This window comes from Pseudoliparis swirei, chromosome 3, assembly GCF_029220125.1.
Source record: "Pseudoliparis swirei isolate HS2019 ecotype Mariana Trench chromosome 3, NWPU_hadal_v1, whole genome shotgun sequence".
Taxonomy (NCBI): Eukaryota; Metazoa; Chordata; class Actinopteri; order Perciformes; family Liparidae; genus Pseudoliparis; species Pseudoliparis swirei.
The window spans coordinates 16,580,233-16,602,588 of NC_079390.1; the positions used below are offsets into that span (position 1 = coordinate 16,580,233).

Sequence of the window (22,356 nt, forward strand, 5' to 3'; positions counted from 1 at the left end):
GGTTAAAACGTGGAAAACCTGAAATTAAAAACTGGGAAAATTTTTTTTAAAAAAAAGGGAAAAATAAATTACTCTTTCAGGGAAGCCGCCTAAAAACCCCCCTAAAATTTTTTTTCCCCCTAAAAATACCTTTTTCCCCTGCCCGTCCCTTTTACCCCCTGGCCCCCCCCCCTTTTACCATACCGCCCTCGGGGTCTTTTTCCCCCCCTTTTTCCTGAGACTGGGAGACCTTTCCCCTTAAAGGGGGGGGGGACTTGTCACTGGTTTAAGGCCGGTCCCCCGGTGCCGTCTGGTGCTCCTTTATCCTCGGCCTTAGGGCCCCAGCCTTTAGACCTTAAACTTGAGCCGGCTCAAACCCTTTAAACCCGGGGGTCAAACAGAAAAAGGGGGCTTTTTACTTTACTTCAAAGCCCATTGTTAAGGCGGTTAAACCCCTGAACCGGTTGTTTTTTAAATTTCACCCTCTTTTTGGTAAATATGGGCCCCTCAAAAACCCGGTTTCATTTGAAATCCGATATTTCCTTTTTCCCACCTTAAAACCCCCGCTGACCCCTCCCCCCCGCTTCACCCGGGCCCCGTTTACCCCCCAGCGATCCTCTGCTTTTTTTACAAGCCTTTTGTGGGGCCGATGGTCCTTGTTGCCCCGGGTTTTTGTAGCTAATGGCGGGTCCCCTTTGTCCTTTTAATAATTCCCCCCCCGGGGGTCTCCCCCTTTTTAACCAAAAAAAAAACGCATTTTTTTTCCCCCAAAAAAAAGACCATCTTAATCTTCCTCCGGAATCGTACCTTAAACTTTTCTGTCTAAATTAATTATTGGGGTTTTCATTTACGGTTGGTCTTGGTCCTGATGTTCTCCCCCCCCGCTGAAGCTCTGTTCCCCCGGGGGACTCGTTCTTACCGGGTTTGGGGGTTAAGCCTTCGGTCCCTCGGTCCTTCTCCTGCTCCTCTTCCTCGCCCCGTTCCCCTTCCTCCGGCTTGTGGGGCTTTTCCGGGCTCAACTTAGCGGATCGCCTGGGGGTTTGTTTTCTTTTCCATTTCCGGGGGCCCTGGAAAAATACCCCCATGGGGGGGCGGGTTTTTCTGGTTTTCCCCCTCCCCTTTCAATTGGGGCCCCCCCCGGTCCCCCTGCCCCTTCAGGGGCCCCAACCCTTTTGAAAGGGTTTACTGGGTGATGGACCCCGCTAATCTTTTTTTTTTTTTAATCCCCCCCCCCCGGTCTTTTTTGTTCAAAAAATTTTTTTTTAATTTTTCCCCCTTTTCCCAAAAAAGTCCCTTTTTAACCCAGGTTTTTAAACCCGTCCTTTGAGGGCGGGTCACCCAAAACCTTGGCCCTCCAATTTTTCCCAATTTGGGGGGCCCCCTTTTTTCGGTTTTTTCCCCCCCGGGCCTTTTTTTCCCCCCCCCAAAAAACCCCCCTGTTTTGTTTTTTCCTTGTTAACTTTTTGGGGGAAAATTTTTTTTTTTCCTGCCTACAAAAAACCCGGGGCCAATTTCTTTTTTTTTTTCCCTTCCCCCACCCCCCAACAACTTTTTGGGTCCCCCCAAAAAAATTTTTTTTCCCTTTGTTCTTTTTCCCCAAAAAAAAAACCCCCCTTTAACCCGGTTTAAAATTTTTTAAAAAAAATTGCTTTAAAAAAACCCCGGGGGGTTTTAATTCCCACTTTAAGATCCCAAAACCTCCACTCTGTCCGGGAAACCCCTCCCTCCCCTTTTTTTTTGCCCTCCCCTGTTGGGGGGGCCAAAACCGGTTTTTTTTTTTCCCCCCCAAAAAAATAAGGGGTTGGTTTTCCCTCCCCCCCTTGGTATTTTAAAACCACTTTTTTCCCGGAAATCCTTTTTTTTTTTAAAAATTTTGGTTGGGTTTCCCAAACCTTCCCCCCTTGAAAATTTTTTTGGGGGTGAAAATTTGGGGTTTTTTAATTTTTCCGGGTGGCCTTTAAAAGGGAAAAAACCTTTTTTCCCCTTTTCCCCCCCCAAAAGGAAAAAAAATAAATTTTTTTTTTTTTAAAAATTTTAAAAAATTTTTTTTTTTTTTCCCCCCCTTTTATCTTTTTTCTTTTTGCCCCTTTTTTTTTTCCCAAATTTTTTTTTCCCCCCCTTTTTTAAAAAAAAAATTTTTTAAAAAAAATTTTAAAAAAAACTCATGAAGAAAGAGAAATAAAATAAAAAATGCTTGCGTCTGTCAAATCAATGCAGGAGAACCATGTCTTGTCTGAACTCACAGCATCATCATTGTGCTTGGGTAAGGAATGTCATAATAAGTCGGCCTAATTAGTAAAGAACGGGTTACAAATTTATTTATTGGCCCCAAATCAAGGCCCATTTTCCAGGTTTTAGGAAATTAATTAATTAATGTATCCCAGGGAGCCCTCGTCTTCTCCAGTACACCTGTCTATAACAACCATTCTATGATTTAAAAAAAAAATATATCTACAGTCTGTTCCATCCTTAAGGGATGCTGGTGACGATTAAATTGGAATCATATGCGGTTTTAACTCTATCTCTACGGGAGCTATCGGAATCAGTCACACATCAGTTCACCCTTTAGTCCTAAAAGTGTCTGGAAATAAGCTACGCATGTTGTCAGTGTCCCCATGATCAGTGTTCTCTCTACTATGTGTATGTCTAAGCATGTGTCTCTAATACTAACTGGACCTCCGATGTGTGTGCAGTTCTTTACATGTTCTCAAATGTGGAGTAATGCAAGTGTTAATTTTGTGTGTGTGTACCCAGTCCGTAGCCTCAACCTCTGCTTTCACCATTGTTCTTCTCTATGCCTCCACTCTGGACAAACACTGTGATGTGGAGCTGCGGTGTCAATGACTGCATACAATCTGCAACTCTGGTGTTTATTCACGAGCCGCTGCTACTCCTTGCTTCTCTGCATAGATCTCCAAGCCTCCTCAGCTGGGTCTTCACGAACCTCAATCTCGTGTTGCAGGCAGTCCCTCAGGAATTCAGATCTCATCTTGTATCAAGGAGGAGTTAAGGGCACAATGTCTTCGGTCCCCTGGTGGCGAGTAGGGATGCAGGACTTTGAACCAAAGTCTCCACTGCTGGCTGTTGTCATGCAGAGGTGTGATGTCATCATCATCTACTCTGTTCCACCGGACCCTTTGCTTCCTGTTCAGTGTCTCTTTAGTCTCCAGTTGAATCATTGGGTGACTAGTGGGTGTGGCACATTTCTGTTCAGTGAATACAGTTCGTTGTCAGCTGTTGGATCTGGGCACGCCTAATTGTGTGTCTCTGGTCCGGGCCTGGTGCCGTGGATCACTATTGCCTTGTGGCTGTGGCTATTTGTTGGGTGCTTGTTATGGCGGGGTTAGACATTATGGGAGTACTGAAGTGGTCCTGACTGAGACTGCTAACCCTGTGGTGGATAAGGACAAAAATTAGCCCAATGTCCAGCCTGACTATAATTAAAAATTTATTAATACTCGTCTAAAGCCTCCGTTGCCCCAGTTGTTACCCCTCTTACTCCTGAACGGGCTTCTTTTATGCAAATTCTCTCTCTGTTGTGGGCCCCATTTATGGGCTGCTGACCCGCCTGTTGCGGAACATAAGGTTTGAGGGAACTAAGCTTGAAGCGGTGCAAACGTGGCTTGCTGTAGCTGTTGATAGATCAGTGCTTATGGATTTGGAGGAGGGGCTGGATACGGACTATACGGGACTTAAGGTCCATGTAGTTGTGCTGCAGTCTGCTGCACTGTGGCTTGTGCCATTTACTTCTGCTTTGGTCAGGTTCATCTTTTCTCTGCTCTGTTTATTTTTATCTATTTGGCGTCTGACCTGAGCTTCCCAGTCATAGAAGTTCATGTATTTTAGTCCTATCCCTTTCAGTTCGGTCTGTATGGTCACAGTCACTGATGATTCTATTGATCACCTAAAAACTGTTCAGTCATGCTATCCTCAAGGAAATATTTCCCTAGTTTGTCGTTCTACAACTTTCTGATTCTATCTAAATAGGCTGCTCCTCCCTCACCATCAAATGGTGGCATCATCATTATCTTAGAAACATCAACCTTTTTCTCAGTTTTTTCTTTTATTATTTTTATCTGAACTGCTAAGAGAGGTGCCTTGTGGCTGGGAAAAACTGCAGTTATGCTTGAAAGGGGTCAAATCTTTAAGAGAGACTGAGGAAAAATTATAATAAAAATATAAAATAGACTATATAATAAAATAATAAAGAGGATCAATTTAAAACTGAATAACCTACAACCTTTGAATTAGAAGTCTCATTCTCTACCGACTGAGCTAGCCGGACAACTGATTAGTTAATTTAAAGAAAAATTAAAATTTGGCAAAACAATGCATTTCTTTAAAACATCATTTCAAAAAGTAAAAGATGGTCGCACACTCTACTAATTAATAGTTATCTTCAAAAGGAATTCTTCCGTTACTGTTCTTGCTCTGTACTGCTCTCAACTTGGCTCGCTCTGGGTGCCTGCAGGGTGGAGGACGGCGCGCGCAGCTAAGTGGGTAGGGGAGGGGCTGCTCTGTTGTGTGAAAGGCGCGTGCCCTCAGCGGAGCCGCGCAACTGCTTGTCTCCCCCTCCTGTGTTTACGTTTCTGCTCTTGTTAAGCGGAGTTTCCTCGTTGTTTCTCAGTATCCTCCTCAATCTCAAACTCGTACCTGCTCTTAAACGTAGTACATAGTCGCCATACAATGTGTTCTTTACTCGACAGCGTGCCTTTCAGAACAATAAATCCTCATTTATCACTCGTGCAATTCAACAGACTAGAGCTTGCGTTGACACCGTGAGGTTTCGACTCTGCTCTGTTGATTCCACTTTGACAACTTTTATTCACCACCGGTATTCAACATTCATTCACAGTTTTATGCATACACATGTGTTTAATTTCTATGCGGCCCACACTTCTTCGGGGTCGTCTCTCCAGCCTTATGGCTGGCCTCACGTAATATCTGAGGACTTACAATGCGGCCCACACTTCTTCGGGGTCGTCTCTCCAGCCTTATGGCTGGCCTCACGTATGTTAGAGGACTTTAGGCTGCGCGGCCCCGGTTCCTTTCGGGGTCGTCTTCCCAGCGTTACTCGCCGGCCTCACTTATGTTAGAGGACTTCAGACTGCGCGGCCCCGGTTCCTTTCGGGGTCGTCTCCCCAGCGTTACTCGCCGGCCTCACTTATGTTAGAGGACTTCAGACTGCGCGGCCCCGGTTCCTTTCAGGGTTGTCTCCCCAGCGTTACTCGCCGGCCTCACTTATGTTAGAGGACTTCAGACTGTGCGGCCCCGGTTCCTTTCGGGGTCGTCTTCCCAGCGTTACTCGCCGGCCTCACTTATGTTAGAGGACTTTAGACTGCGCGGCCCCGGTTCCTTTCGGGGTCGTCTCCCCAGCGTTACTCGCTGGCCTCACTTATGTTAGAGGACTTTTGTGTCAAACTGTATCGTGATTTCCCTTTTTACGCTTTATTCTATTTATTTAAATCAAGTCAAAAAATTTGGCAGTTCCAATACTCACATCCAATACTCCTGATCAAATTTAGAGTGTTCAATTTGACTGATTTGGAAATAAACAGGTTCAGTCTTACCTTATTTGGACACCGCGCGGTTCGATCAGTTTCTCGGAGCGGGTCTTAGAACAAGTGGTCCGTCTGGGATCTCAGGTGCTGTCCCTCCTCAGGTCTCTGGACCGGTTTTCACAACCATCCTCTGCTACCATTTTGTTGGAGTTGGACAGCGACACACCACCTGGACGACACTCACTGGAAGAAAGAGCGGTAGACTTCTACGTTACATCTATAAGCGTTTTATTCAGAAATCAGGATACAAGTAGACATCATGCATCCGCTACTGTTTCCGGTTGCTGGTGAAATGCATTCTGGGAGATATGCTGGCCAGAGTACGCACAAGTCTCCTCTGATGCATCCTCCGGAAAGTGGAAGGATCAAGTCACATCCGGACATTTTGACCGTGCTTTGCGAGAAGCGAACTTTGAATTGGAACATGTACTCGGGCTGAGACTGACGTTTCACGAGTCACGAGGACACAAGTAGAGGAAAGTACGCACAAGTACGCATATTGAGAAACGCCGATCATCAACCAGACGCTTCAGATTTTAATCAAACCCAGTCTGAGCCTGCAGGCACAGAGGGAAGATGACTCAGTCTCCGCTGTGTGTAATAGACTGGTAATGAGCGTCCTTTGCAGGGCTTTTCCCACTACTTCTTTTGACTCACTGTAGTTGACTTACTGAAGCTTGCGCTTTGGTCCCGGTTGAGTTGTGCACCTGAGCTCTAGGACAGGTTGAATCTGAGTGACGTCTCGTCAACACTGAGCTGACTCATGCTGGGAATGTTCGGAACGACGTCACTGCTCAGACTCTTTCTTGAGGCATACTGTACATTTTGAGGAAGATGTATGTTGGAGTTGGACAGCGACACACCACCTGGACGACACTCACTGGAAGAAAGAGCGGTAGACTTCGACGTTACATCTATAAGCGTTTTATTCAGAAATCAGGATACAAGTAGACATCATGCATGGACCCCCCTCCTCAGCTGGGACCAGTGGCCCCAGCGCTGGAGAGAAGACGCCGGTTCAGAGTGCGCAGCCATTTTAAATAGCCGAAAGGAACAGTTCTGATTCGTCAGGAGATAAGGGGGTGGGGTTTTCTCATTGGCTCTTGTTCCTCTGCTTCCGCCGTTGTCGCTCCTTCATTGGTTCTTCTCGTCTGCCAATGAGTGCATATGTTGTGAAAAGAAGTGTGAGAAGGGGAGGTAGTTGATTTAATAGTCCCTCTCTTGTAAGAAGACTCCCTTCGGGGCCTTATCTCTTCAGGAATGGGGCCTGGATCTTCTCCGAAGGTCGTCCACACACCGGGGGGCTTCTTCCCACGTGTGAGTGTGTGAGCGTGTGAGGGGGATAGGTGAAGGGGGAGAAAGTGAGGAGGGACAGTGATGGGCCTCGAGTGTCTAAAAAGGAGAATAATGGCCCCATCTGGACCCTTCGTTATCTATCTTCCTGGTGAGGTAAGGACTGTGATTGCTCTTTCTAAACTATGAATACAATGAGCTCTCTGTCTAGTCATCTTCTTGGATGAGTGCAGTGCAGAAGGGGGGGGGGGGGTGCATAACAATTCCTTAGGTGTCACTGTTATCTTTCTTTAGATCAGTCAGGCACCAGAGCGCCCTGCTGAAGTATTCAACTCTCATTCAGTGTTTTTCCACCTTACACATAATCTATATGCAAACAATACTAGGCTATGCTAAGCTATAATATATATTCTTTACATGTAGTTGCTCAATGTATTTAATTTGTCTTCTTTGTTTTCTATTTTCTTTTTTGTGGTGCAGATTCTTAAGGGAATCAAGATTTCAGCGTGCATCCCCCTGTGGTGATGGTCAACTACCAGTCTGTGAGGAGAGCTTGGACCGAGAACTGCAGATAGAAATGTACATTTCTTGGTGAACTTGTGAAAAAAGAAAGAAAAAAGGCTAGAATTGATAGACTACTCACTGGTCAAAATTGTTAGACATCCAAGGGCTCCACGTCGAGTTGATCACATACCTCGGGTATCGGCTGTGCGCCCATCAACTAACCGATCCGTACGTCCTGTCTCTTTATGTTCACCAGTTTAATTTTCATTATTCTGCTTTGCCTTCAAAACATTATCTTTAGCACAGCATCTTGACCTTCATCCTCATCCTCATCATGACAAACTCAGTAGTTTCACAATAACCAGCTTCTTCTTCTCAGCAATGTGTCTTCACTCCAAACCAAAACCTGAATTCATTCCGAATATCATTATTCCTTATTTGAGACCTTCCTGGTTTATCAGGATGATTACCTGAGAAAGAAAACAAGAAAGTCCAAAGAACGGATGCAGCCCAAAAAACAGCCATATTCTGTCAGTAAAGTAGTGATGGGAATTCCGGCTCTTTTTAGTGAACCGACTCTTTTGGCTCGGCTCACTAAAAAGAGCCGGCTCTTTCGGCTCCCAAATGGCTCTTCAGATTTTTGGGTGCTTAAATTAATTTATTACCAACAATAATGTAAAATTTATCACAATATGAATTACTAATGCACTATATCAAATGTTTATTATATAAATACACTTTTGTACACTCTACAGAGTGATAACAAATAATAATTAGAAAGTGCGAAAACAAACGTTTAACTATTTACAAATGAACTTAACTAACTTTTAACTATTTAAAATGTTTAGCTTTTTTATACTGAACAAATTTAAAGTGAAACATACAGAAGCTTACAGAGTCACACAACAAAATATAAATTAAAATGTGTAAAAGAAAAAAATCAGCAGTTTTGTCCTTCAGTGAAGGTTTGCATTGAGAAAGATCAAGTGCCTCAGCTTTGAGGGGCTGATCCTGTTTCTTCTCTCTGTAATGATCTGCCCTGTTTTGGAGAAGATTCTCTGAGGGGACTGACGTTGCTACAATGCATAGTCTCCGTGCCATCACACAAGTAAGGCGTGGGTACACTGAAGCCTTGGTCTCCCACCAGCTCAGTGGGTCTGCACTTCTCTGGAAAAGGAGCTCCTCAAGGTAGGATCTCACTTCCAGAATCGAATCTGCTGAAGGATTCCTTCTTGTAGTGTCGCCACTTGCACGTTCTTCAAAGAACCTCCAAACAGCAGATGCTTGTGGCTCCTCGTGCTCTGCTGCTTCTTCTCCCTCTTGGCCCTCTGGCAGTGAAGTTGGCTGGCCGGACCTTGCTGCTGCTGCAGTTACTCTCTGGAGAGCTTCATCAACCGCTCTGTTATCATGAAAGGCCAGCTTCTTGAATCTTGGGTCAAGAACGGTGGATTCTGAGAGAATAGGGTTATACTCAATTCTGTGGAACTTTCTGTCAATGGATGCACAGAGAGCAGCCACTAACTCTGTCACTTTACTCTGGTCTGGTGCTCAGCTGTCACTCTCTGCACACCTTTGCAGAGGATTAACATTTTGGAGGCTGTGACATAGCTGAAAAAGAGTAAACAATAAGTGTTAAAATTATGCTTTGTTTTATTTAGCAGTATATATTTTTACTTCTGGTCATGTCTAATTCACTTTTCATATCAATAATGCAACAACAACAAATAATAATAACAATAATAATCATGTGATAACATTTGTACACTACACCTGTCTGCACTGATCTCCACAGTGACCTGCTCGAATGGCTCCAGAACAGTGCATGCCATTCCTCTTGGCTCAGAGGATCAACTGATGCATTCATAACAGCCAGGGTAGAGATGACTGCATCCTTGGACTCCAGAATCCGTTTTATCATATGAAAGGTGGAGTTCCACCTTGTGACACAGTCTTGTTTGAGCTTCAGCTCAGGCATGCCCATCTGTAGTTGGGTAGATTTGAGCTTGTGTGTGGCTGTTGTGCTCCTGTGGAAAAACTCCACTATCGTCTTCACTTTGTTCACAGTGGGCTTCATCACCTTCAGAGCATCTCTTACAAACAGGTTGATTGTGTGTGCAAGACATGGGTGGTGGGTCCATTTCAGGGTTTTAATTGCTTTGGTTATGTTAGCTGCATTGTCACTAACACAGCAAACCACTTTGTTTTCCACCCCCCACTCTTTTGCCACTTTGAGCAGCTCCTCTGCTAAGTTGTCAGAAGTGTGTCTGTCACTGAACTCAAAACAATCCAGAAGACAGGACACCATTTTGTAACTTTCAACAAAGTGACATGTAACTGACAAGTAGGATGTGGTGGTACGGGATGTCCAGCTGTCAGTTGTTAGACAAACTGCTGTGGCTTTTTTAACGCTCTCTTGCAGTGTAGCACGTTCTCTGTCATACAGGCCTGGGATGATTCCTTGTGAGACTGTTTTCCTACTTGGAATTGCATACATTGGATCGAGTGCATGAATAAACCTTCTGAATCCTTTGTCATCCACAACTGAAAATGGTTGGAAATCACATGCAATCATTTTGGCCAGTTCTTCATCAATTGTCTTCTGTCTTGCTGTGGTCATAGACTTTTGAAAAAATTGGCTCATAGAGCTCTGGGGTGTACTTTTAGGTGGTTGTGGTGGTGTACTGGACGATGCTGTAGACCAGGGGTGCTCAATACCTGCCAGTCGATCGCGGCGTAGTATTGGTAGATCGCATGACATTAAAAAAAATTGGCCCGCCCCCCTGTCACTTTCTCTATAGCGTCACATTACAGCAGAAGCACGTCATTTCTGTCTCTACGTGTTGCGTTAACAGTCCTCTGCTCGCTGTCTCGTGCGCCGCGGAGCTCCCGACACCGGTTTGCGCGCATCGGGACGGAGCAAAGAAAAAGTCACTACCACCCCACCCCCCCCGTCAACAACTCTTCTCGGCTCGCGCGGCAGGTGAGCACACTTACTAGCCCCCCCCCCGTCGGTCGATCGCCTTGACTTGGTCACATAATAAGTAGCTCGCATGCTGAAAAAGTGTGAGCACCCCTGCTGTAGACATACTGGCACCTTCATGAATATCAGGCTCACTTGCTTGTCTTTTTTCTTCCAATTGCACTAACGGATGAACAGTTCTCATGTGCCTGTGCAGGTTGTTTGTGGAGCCAGCTCGATATGAGATTTTAGTCTTGCAGACTCTACATTCTGCCTTTGTTTGGTCAATGTAATTGAAATGTGTCCATATTTTGCTGCGTTTTCTGTTGATGCTCATTTTCTCAACTTTTTTTTGTTTTACCTTTCCAGTCCGTTGCTTTCTCTCTCTCTCGTGACTCGTCTCCCTCCTGTTCGTGTGCTGCTTGTTGTGTGTGTGTAACTCCCGCCCCTCCCCCCTCTGCTCAGCGCAGGCACAGAGACGACACAACACATATTGACCAATCAAATGCGGCTTGAGAGAGAGAGAGAGAGAGAGAAAAAAAAAAAAGCGGCTCCCAATCAGGAGCCGACTCCCGTCGTTCACGTCAAAGAGCCGGCTCTTAGAGCCGTTTCGTTCGCGACCGACACATCACTACAGTAAAGGTAAAGACTATAATCAATGTATTGTATGTCTATGGTCTATAACCCAGAGGTGCCTGTTTTTAACGCCTCACGTACCCACCATCATAAAATGAAACTGTGACGCATCGTAACATTTCAAACATAATCAAATCCATTGCCCCATCGGCATATTTGACTGAAGCTAAAGAAAAGATACAAATCAGACGCTTTCTGTGGCCCAGTACATCTTCTGGGCTTTTTAGTCACAGCATTGATGACTCCTATTATCTCATATCGTGCAGAAAAGATTGTTATTGTGTAGCTTTGACATGTGATAAAAGGACTCGTAGTAGTTCAGCTGATATATACCGTACATATGTTTGATATATGCCATTTCATGTATGTTTTCATCGTAAGAGATGAAAGGAAAAGACCGTTTTGTAGAATACAATAGAATCTCATCTTGTGGTTGTTTTAAACCAAACTTTCCTTGTGAATATAATGTTTGACATCATTGTCCAGCTCCAGACCTTCAGGTTCTCGGGGAAGTGACCCAGGTTAGCAATGTTATGTTGTTCCTCCTGCAATGTACAAGGAAGAGCCAACCCTTTCCTGAGAGTTTGGGCCCAGTTGGGTCTGTTTTCCTGGTATGTCTTTGAAGAGACATTGAAGTGCTTTGCATGGAGCCACCTTGCTGGTCTTGTTGGGACAGGAGCACTTGCACATAATGAACAGGTGGTCCCCACTGCAGCTGTATCAGTAGACGGGCTGACTCTTCCGGTCAAACACGAAGATGCTCTGGCTGACTCTTCTAACGCTCATTCCGCACAGCCAGACTCTCGTCTCGGCCCTGCCTCTACGAAGCCCGGGCCGGCCCGCAGGACCCCGCGCTGGACCGCCTGAGGCTGACCAGAGGTTTGCAGAGGTATTCATCACTTCAGACGTGGGCTACACGTCTCTATGTTGGGATAGTGCTATCTTATTTATGGGAGAGTTATAGCCTAAGTGGTCGTGTTAGCTAAGTGCTGAATTTGCCTAAAAGCTTCTTAAACAACATCTTTGTTGGTCCACTGATAGGATCTGTGTTCATTCTGAGTATCCACTGGTGCACACATATGCTTATGTGTTTATGTGGCGATATATTATAACATAAGTTGAAAGAAAGAATTCCATGGAAACTATTTCATTTGTGGCTTGTAACAAAGGAAGCCATACTTATTTAGTTTTTTCTTGTTACAGTTTTTCTAACATTTTGACCAAAGTTTTTTGCATCCAGTCATCCAATAGTTTAATGCTAATTCATGAGTTTACTACTCTTGTTATTTAGTGAGAGCTGCTCATAACAGCAGATTTTTGCAGGTTCAAATCAAGCACTAAAATAAGCAATACATATTTCTTCTGAATCTTAAAGTCTCTTTGTATTGGATGTGTCAACAGCTGTGCAGTGTGTCTAACCCTCTAACATCTCCTATAAGCAGTTCTTGGCGCTTTATGATGACAAGAAACCCCAACGGTTTTGATACATGGTAACTTAAAAAGATAATTTCGCTGAAGTTCAGTGTGATGGATGGATAACATGTCTGCCGTGCACTTGGCTCCACTGTCAGTCTGACTGGACTCTGTTTTGTTATCTTGTGGTGACAGCTGCAGAATCAGGAGATAAAGTGGTCATTAAAAGTGAGCCAACACAGCCACCTACAGAGTCATATATACAGGACTGTCTCAGAAAATTAGAATATTGTGATAAAGTTCTTTATTTTCTGTAATGCAATTAAAAAAACAAAAATGTCATGCATTCTGGATTCATTACAAATCAACTGAAATATTGCAAGCCTTTTATTCTTTTAATATTGCTGATTATGGCTTACAGCTTAAGAAAACTCTAAAATCCTATCTCATAAAATTTTAATATTTCCTCAGACCAAGTAAAAAAAAAGATTTATAACAGCTGAGTGTTTGTCAAGGCTCAGGAAACCCTTGCAGGTGTTTGAGTTAATTAGACAATTCAAGTGATTTGTTTAATACCCTACTAGTATACTTTTTCATGATATTCTAATATTTAGAGATAGGATATTTGAGTTTTCTTAAGCTGTAAGCCATAATCAGCAATAAATCAGAATAAAAGGCTTGCAATATTTCAGTTGATTTGTAATGAATCCAGAATGCATGACATTTTTGTTTTTTTAATTGCATTACAGAAAATAAAGAACTTCATCACAATATTCTAATTTTCTGAGACAGTCCTGTATATATATATATATATATATATTAGGGCTGTCAATCGATTTAAAAAAATTAACGAATTAATCGCACATTTTGAAATTGCGATTAATCGCAATTAAAAGTTAAAAGTTAAAAGTTCATTCTTTTTAAAGACCAAACTTCACACAGAGCTGTGTTTCAAAGAGGCTCCTACCTATAAAGTGCCAGCGAGGTATTTAATATTGTGGATGATAAATTGTTTCTTCAGTGAAACATCAGATTAGTAAAAAAAAAGAAGTAGGCCTATATTGAGACCCCATTGGTCCTGTCATCTTTAACACTGAACAACAGCAGAACCAGTGGCCTTGGTAAACTGACTGACATTCAAATATGTCCTGTTCACCCTCTGGAGGCTGGGGGCATTTTCTCCATTTTACAAAAAAATTTAAATTCACCTTTTAAAGGCGTTTGCATATGACACATACCCCCACGTGTTATACATCAACCATTCCAGAACAATCTCAGCTCTATTCAATGAGTCTCAGTTGTCCTGGTGCCCTGTTCTCTGCTCTCTGACTGACAGAGCCTCGCCGTGAGGTGGGAGGTCCTTTATGATTTACTGAGTGTTCATTGGTTGTTTTTTCCCCAAAATGTTGACAGACAAACGGATTGACCAATCACGTTGAAGGTTTCGTGTGACGAGTTCTTTCCGCGCGTCACCCGACACGTCGCCCCTCCGTTCCTCTGTGTATCAGAGGGGGAGACGGGAGGAAGGAGGAGCAGGAGGAAACCCGACTGATTCATCCACGAGTTTAAACTGATTTCTGCTTCTTATTTTCGCGGAAAAATAATTGTTTTAAAAACGGAAACAGTGTTAAACCGTACTGCCGCGGTTTGACACTCGGTTTGAGTGTAAAAACTTCAACGAACCCCGGAAGTAAACAAAGTTGCGTTAATTGCGTTAAAATATTTTAGTGCGTTAACGCGGCCAAATTAATCGCATAGATTAACGCGTTAACGCTGACAGCCCTAATATATATATATATATACATACATAAAGCCAACCCTGGGTTCAATGTCCTCTTGAAGTTGGAATGATCTGGATGATAATTTTTTGTGTTAAAAATGTTCTGATAAATCCTAAGCATTGCTTTATTAATTAAAATCACATATTTGGATCTTTTTCATATCTTCAGTCAAATGTTTAATCATATTTTCAATTTCAATTACATTTTATTTCTAGATGCTGTTTCAAAGCATTCTCCTTTATAGACCTGGCTATTAAAATTCAACACATTATGAATACCGACTGAAATGTTCCCCGATATGTTTCACTATGAAACACTGCCAAGCATTGAAAGTTTGTTTCATATTTGATACATTTTATGAAATGAACAGAAAAGCTAAGTTTGTGTATTTCTAAATTACGCTATCATATGACGACACCCTCTAGTTCTTTTAAATGGAAAATTCGCCCCCTTTCATGTTGATTTGTTGATCAGTGATGATGATGATGATAAATGAAGCTCTCCTGCACCGCGGAGTCGAGCCCGCAGGGCCTACATGTACCAGGATGCATTGCTGCAGGTCGTATCCTCCTGCACAGCTAACACATTTGCAGCCTCGGGCCTCTCTCCGCTGCATCTCTTCGGCCGTGCACATTCGCTCCAATGGACACTGAATATATGAGTCAACATTCTCTCACCTCATATTTTGGGACGCAATAGTGAAATAACAGCAAAGAGAACAATATTTTGTCCGAGCATCATCTTTCAACAGAAGGATTCATCCATGTGTGAAGGAATACTGGTGTCATTCACGTGACATTAGAGGGGATGCAGTACATATTTTACCATGTGTATGTTTCTATAGAGCTGTAGTGATCCTATAAGTCAGAGACTCTCGTGTCTAGAGGCCGGCCACAGGAACATACCATTACATGACATGCTTACTTATTGGACGTTTAAAATTACTGTTCACAGCAACATTGGTCCTATCATTAAAGGTTAGAGAACATGTGTGGAATGTTTACGGTGAAGTCATTTAAAGTGCTTCACCGAACACATAAAGGCGCATATGCAAAAGGAAAATATATAAAAGAAACACAAGGAAATATAAAATTGGAAAATAGGATTTAAAAAAAGGGCATAACACAATGAAAATATCAAAATAAGATGGATTACAAACCGTAGAATACATTTTACAGTGCAGTGCAAAATACAAACAAATAGACCCAACTTCAGCTTCCTAATAAAACAGTGGTAAACAGAAGCAGATCTCAAGTTGTATCGGAGTCTCTATGCTTCAGACTCTGGGGACAGTAAGCAGACATGATGCCCCAGAACACTTGAGGGATCTGACAAACCGGAAGTGTAAACTGGAGTGATGTAATCCCCTCTCCAGGTCCCACAGAGGACACCAGCAGCAGACTCTCAATCAGCTGCAGGCTGATCTGAGACAAACATGTAGATTCATGACAGCGCCAGGATCTCTGGCCTGGTTTGTGGACTTAAACGTTCGTCATTCCAGGAGTGGTTGAATATTTGTTTTAATCATTAGCTTAGCTCGCGTGATTTTTTATTGATTTTCAGCATGTGGTTGTTTTTCTCTCGATGGATTGTCAAACCCTGTTGGCACAAAAAGAGGAAAACAGACAGAATTGTATTCTAATTGAATGTCCATTCATTATCTTTCAGTTGACTACAGCAATGCACCGTTTCGCATACTGAATTATCTTTTTCAGGAATATCTTCGGCATTTCTATGGCTACAAGCCCAAGTCAGAGAGACAGAAGAGGACCGCAGACTCTGATGTAAATGCTGATTGGGCAACAGGACTCTGTGATGGGGTCCAGAAGATGCAGCGCTTCTTTGGTTTGCCTCCGACTGGAGAGCTGACCAATGACACTCTGGCAGTTATGAAGAGGCCGCGCTGTGGTCTGTCAGACGTGGAGCCCTTCAGAGGGACAATCCGCTGGAAAAAGCTCTCCCTCAGCTACTGGTTAGGAATTCTGAATAGCAAACACATCCCATAAATAACTACAACTATAAAGGGCATTACTTCGAAACTTTAACACAATAACAGTGCTAATATCCTAAGGTATTAGCAGGTATAATGGTTACCATGTTGACTGTCAAGGAAATGCTGTTTGTCTTTCAGATATGGTCATAAAAAAAGTATTCATACATTCATTATTTATACATCCACTAGCCTGGAAAAAGATGATTCTTCCCTTCTCAATGTAACAGGCATTACAAAGATGCATTTTTTAAAACAAAAAGCACTAAATGGGCCACATAAGTAAAGATGAAGTCAATAAAATAAAGCAGTGGTAGAATTCTGTCTTCTATCCTCAGGATCGCTCGCTACAACCTCCCTGTCTCAAAATCAAAGGTTCATAACATCTTCAGGGCGGCGTGGAAGCTCTGGTCCAATGTTACACCGATGAAATTTCGCAAGCGGGGGAGGAAAGAGGCTGACATCGTCATTTCCTTCCACACCGGCGGTGAGCTTTAAAGTGACCCATGTCCCGTACTGGATTCAGCGGATATACTGGTGAACTGCATTCTCTGTTTCAGACCATGAAGACGGCTCACCTTTTGATGGCACAGGAGGAATTCTGGCTCACGCCTTCCTGCCTGGGTTTGGTATCGGTGGAGACGTGCACTTTGATGCCGATGAGGCCTGGAGCTTCAACTCTACTGGTACAGTGTTAGAGTTAGAAATGTCCCACACTAAAAGAACATCTGCCGAAAAAAAAGAAAGCTCTATCTTCTTCCTGTTTTGGTTGCTCAATGGTTGAATCACTTCCTTTGTACCTAAAATGGAGTCTTCATGTTCCAGGAGATTGTACCTGGAGGCAGATAGAATTGCATCGTGACAGCGAAGCTTATGGGAACCAATCTAAACGCAGATAGTGTCATTATTCTACAGCCATTACACTGTGCAATCTACATTCATAAGTTAAAGCAAATAATGCAAACCTTCTATATTCATAGCATATCTTTGATTGAGGAGTTTGTATGTGATCTTGCAGACTTGCTTAAACACATGTGGCTATAAACAAGGCGAGGGCTGCCTCGGCAGCTAACAGCTAGCAGTAAACAGTGCTAACAGCACTAACAGTGCAAACAACAACATTCATTTTGCACTGTTGTGAATCAATGCATCACATTTAGTTTACTTCACTGAATGTCAACTGAAGAGTATCCACATCATTTGTCCAAATTGAAGTATTATACAATACTTCTTCAGAATGTATTGCCTCAGATGTTTGGTGACAAGTTGCCACAGATGTTATGTGACAAGTTCTAACATATGTTTCGGAACAAGTTGCCACAGATGTTCGGTGACAACTCTGAATCTCAAAAAAAACGAGGTTGATTAGCAGCACAACAGACCTGAATGATTATTTTTGAATAAGTATTTTTTCTCTCTCACTGACATTTATGAACACTGTTTTTTGCAGCTTTTCTCAGCATTAAAACCATCAGGCTTGTGTTTGTAAGGCTTGTGTTTCTGCTCTAGGTTTCAACCTGTTTGCTGTAGCGGTCCATGAATTTGGCCATGCACTCGGCCTGTCCCACTCATCTGATCCCGGTGCTATCATGTACCCAGCATACAACTTTGTGCCCAATTATGAAATTCAGCTCTCCTTCAAGGATGTCAAAGACATCCAACACCTTTATGGTGAGTTCAGCTGAATCATCATTTCAATGCCTGGATTCCGAAAGTTTTCTCATTCCTTTTCAATGCAGACTAATAGAAAATAAAATACATGTCAAATACAATATTCTTCGATAACTCATATTTGATTGGGGAAATGAATTACCACATCCAAATGTTTATTTATCTCGTAAGTCTTATAGGGCTTAAGCTCTGTCCTGTGTGTCTTCTAAAAGTATCTCAATAAGAGGACCGTATCGCTCTTTATACTACGTGTCCCGACTTGCTCTTTTACTCCTGCCATACAACGGCCATGTGGAGCGTCATATGAATACTGACCAAGCTGCCCGATACTGAGATTGGAGTGAGAACTGGCTGGTTCATAACACATGTTATAATCTCTGTGACTTTGGCTAGGAAGTCATTTGATTCTTTGCAGATGATTTATTCTTATGAATATCAGTATCCTTTGATTTGTCAGGCAGCTTTTATTTCACAGCACAGGTTTGTTTGTTTCTGTCAATGCAGCACTTGAATTGTTAACTTCTGTTGCCTGTAGGTATCAGTTCCAATTTTGCTTCACTATCTTCAAAAAACCCTCCTCCAAGAACACCTGATAAATGTGATCCAGATTTGTCCTTTGATGCTGTAACAGAATTACAGCAGGAAGTGCTATTTTTTAAAGACAGGTGCGTGAACTGTCCCAATGTACTGTATATCCATTATGAGGGGAGAGACAGACTTGCTTCTCACCTTGTGCCTCATTGGATACTGTATAAAATAATACCTGAAATGTTTCAGATAACCTTTTGCCTTTTCAGATTTATGTGGCGCAAACATCCTCAATTTGATGAAACAAAAATCACCCTGATCAGCAGTCTGTGGCCAGAGAGTGTACCTCACAACTTGGATGCTGCCTATCAGAATGTGGAGAAGAATGTTAATTTGTTTTTCAAAGGTAAATTAAAATAATATCCCAAAAAGCACCTTGAGTTGTGCAATGTGCACTGTAATCTACTTTTTAAATGAAAAAAGCAGGTATGCCCAAATGGTGGATTTGAAATATAATGTAAGTGATGTTTTGTTTCAGGTCATCAATACTGGGTGCTGAGGCAGTTAAGTATTGAGGAAGATCTTCCAAGGAACATATCGGACTTTGGCTTCCCCTCCGGAATAAAATATGTAGATGCTGCTCTTCACTTCAGAAATGAGCGCTACACTGTGTTCTTCACTGGAAACAACTGTTGGAGGTATTGAGGATCCTGTAGTTTCCAAAAGCTAGTTCCTAAGCTAACCACCTGCTGGCTGTACCCTTGTTTAAAAGATATGGCCGATTAAAATGAGTAAGAGCAAATTTGCTAATTCCGAAAATAATGTCAGGAGATATGCAAACCACAGCACGGTCACGTGACTAGACGTCAACAGCATCAAGCTATAAGCTGGAGATCAGCTTGATGGCATTTAGTCGTCCCATTAGCCACTTGTTAGAAACCACCTATTTTAAGACCTGTAAAAAGCTTAAAAAGAGGGTGTTTACTGACCTACTTTATGTCGAAGAACCAAATTCTAAAATCTCCTTTCATGCATGTAAATAGATTAGATTAGATAATCCTTTATTAGTCCTACAATGGGGAAATTGCAGGCTCACAGCAGCGGGTGCACATTAGAGCATTAATAAACAAAATACAATAACAATATTAAATGTACAGAGGAATACAAAATATATACAAGGTAGTGATTAAAGTGAATTGTCAGCAGGTTAAAGTGATCCATTTCTACATCTGAACATTTAAACAAGTCTAAGGATAATACCAATTTGGGGTTGGAAAAAATGAAAAATGTCCACATCATTGGCATCTTGGAGTGTTTGGCCAAATAAGTCGGCCCATCCGATGATGTCCCACAGCGCCGCTCGTCGGCTCCGTTCGGACAGTCCATCTGCCCGTTGCACTGCAAAGCCTGGCCGAGGGGGCATCGAGCTCCTCCGTCCAGCCGGCCGGCCAGCAGCGTGCTCTCCGTTGTCCTGTCCGCTTGTATAACCCGTCGAGCGCAGCGTGCGTGTCCGTAATAATAAATAAAAAAATAATTTAAAAACCCATTGGCTTTGAGACGTGGGACCCGGAAGTGAACAAATGCTGACTCATCTGGAGCTGACACAAAAACAAGTTTGATCAGGACACGGTGTCTCTTGACAACTGTCTTTTGATGAGCACATTATTGCATTTACTTTGATGGAATGTCAATTTACACATTTCCTGTGTGAGAATGGCTTGCTATCACTGGCGTTACTCTTTCTCAACCGATATGGGGTTTTTACTTCTGTTTTCATTAGAAACAGCGGTTACTGGTTTACCGTGTAAGATTGTATCCTCTTAGCAACATAGAGATAACGATTTACTAAATTTTCTCTGTGTCCAATATATACAGGTACAATGAGCAGCAGATGATGATGGAAGGATCAGCGACACTTGTAGAGCAGCAATGGCCGGGGATTCCAACTCCTATAGATGCAGCTGTCTTCTCTGAGGGTAGTTTCATCACTTTCATTTCCCCCTTTAATTGTCATGAAAGATACTGCACAGGAAACAACATGCGTTTATTACAGGCCTGCAACAGCCATAGCTGATTTTGTTTTGATAGAGTGTTTGATTTATTTAATGCTTTACTTTGTCACATTTATTGAATATCTCTTCGTATCTCTTTGTAAATATATAGATATTCAATAAATACTTTTAAAAAAGTTTAGAAAATACTTAAACCAACTGAGCTTTAATGAAAAGGAGACATTAATACACCACTTTTTTAGAGGTTTAATAAGATTGTTCTCGACGGTTAATGAAATCTTATTGTTACAATTTCACAACATTAATACTGGAAACAGCTTTATGGACTGACCGGCTGGTATGATCCAATTACAAAGCTCAGTGTCAGTGGTGCTAATCAGATTGATGCATCACCAAGGGACATGTGTATTTTGTGCACTGAGCTCCAACGTGTGCATTTTAGGTAGAACAATAATCAATCTTCATGCCCATCAGGACTTGTGCACTTCTTCAAGGGAAACATCCACTACAGATTTGACCCCAGCTCCAAACACGTTGTGTCCACCAGCCCCACTAACGACCTGCTGGAGTGCAAGAAGAATGATGACAATGAAATACTGACAGAGAGGAGATAATTGAAGGAAAGGGGCTTCATGGAGTTTGGACCGTGTGGTGCTGTGTGTCTGCTGTGTGTGTAAACACACAGTGTTACAAAGCTCTTGTATTCTGGCACAAGCATAACTTACCTCAAACCAAATTGGGAAGTGATGAATGATGCAGGGAAGTGGTTAAAAGAGTTACATCATCAGTGTGCATTACAATGTTGTAAATATGTAACTTGTAGCAAAATAAGTTTTTTGAGTTGTGTTTGATTGTATATTCGATGTTACAAATGTTTGTGTTTAATTCTAATGTTGCTGCTAGATGTGTGTGTTTTTAAGATGATACCGGCATGAAGATAAAGATATTTAACAAAATATATCATGTATTTATACATATTTTTTAACTGGAGTTCTGCCTTCGCATCCCTGTAAAAATTATCTTTAAATCATGAGTTTATGCATATTTATTGAAACACATTAATTCACTTGTGTTGATCAATTCACCTGATACAAATTTCGCAAGGGACACTCATACACTATTGGGTAACAGTGACCGAAATGTAGCTTTCCACTCAAAGTAGTCGTTGATTATTACAAATCTGGATGGAAAATAACCAATAATTTAATGACTTCTTGTCCTCTCCCACCTGTCATAACTTTTCATTTGAATGGTAGAGTCACAGGGCTTGAGTTGATAATGACATGACACAACATGTCTGTGTTTGTTCACACTGAAGCAACAACAGCTTGACGGCTGGAGAAGAGTTAAGTTAAAGCTCAGGGCCCTCAGTACCTGATAATAAATGAATAACATGTTCATTCAGGGTCATCTATCTGGTGTGGTTAGTTGTTTCGTTTGTCTATTATTATTTCTGTAATATTAATAACTACGTTACTGATTTCACTAATAGTTGCTAGAAAATGATGAGATGATGCCAGCAACAAATTACTTGTTTTGCGCTTCTCAATCAATTAGCAGATTCAGACATTTCTTTCTTTCAAGGTCGACCAACCACGTTATGGTCAGCTCCGTTTGTTGTGGAGTTTTCACAGATACCACACGAGCGTCTTCAGCAAATGGAATGGTGGTAGTTTTATAGAACTTGTATACATTGCAAGAAAAGGCATATTTCTGACCAGATGTAACATGAATTAAAGCTGAAAAGAGATGTGGGGCCCTCACAGCTTTGCACATGTTGGGGGTACTGGCTGGACGCGGCCGAGAATGTCTGCGTGCCACCAAAGCATCCACGAGTTCCTCCCGCCTCAAGGTCCTAACCTCTTGCCTCATTGGCCCCGCCTCCTACCTCCTGATTGGTGGGCCGGCTTCATGCCATGGCACTGCTGATGCCCCTCCTCTCTACTTTATTTTGTTTCATGGATTGTGGTTATCTGGATCATGATCCTCGTCTACTATTCATTATTCATACATTTCTGTCATATCCATT

General features: G+C 42.4%; 1 protein-coding gene across 1 annotated transcript; it reads left to right on the forward strand.

Moving 5' to 3' along the window:
- Positions 1 to 15,271: 15,271 nt before the first annotated feature.
- On the forward strand, positions 15,272 to 21,237 carry LOC130210866 (collagenase 3). The gene is made up of 9 exons (XM_056441369.1): positions 15,272 to 16,098; positions 16,455 to 16,603; positions 16,677 to 16,802; positions 17,626 to 17,787; positions 18,323 to 18,452; positions 18,585 to 18,721; positions 18,854 to 19,013; positions 20,191 to 20,291; positions 20,802 to 21,237. Exons 1-9 carry the CDS (start codon positions 15,773 to 15,775, stop codon positions 20,939 to 20,941), a joined length of 1,431 nt encoding a protein of 476 aa, XP_056297344.1. The 5' UTR covers positions 15,272 to 15,772; the 3' UTR covers positions 20,942 to 21,237.
- The last annotated feature ends 1,119 nt before the right edge of the window (positions 21,238 to 22,356 follow it).

Bases quoted from the DNA above. Each gene is read 5' to 3' on its own strand.
- LOC130210866 (XM_056441369.1), top strand. From the start codon at position 15,773: ATGTCCATTCATTATCTTTCAGTTGACTACAGCAATGCACCGTTTCGC. The intron at 16,604-16,676 runs GTGAGCTTTAAA...TCTCTGTTTCAG, and splicing joins CATTTCCTTCCACACCGGCG to ACCATGAAGACGGCTCACCT. The intron at 16,803-17,625 runs GTACAGTGTTAG...TTTCTGCTCTAG, and splicing joins CTGGAGCTTCAACTCTACTG to GTTTCAACCTGTTTGCTGTA.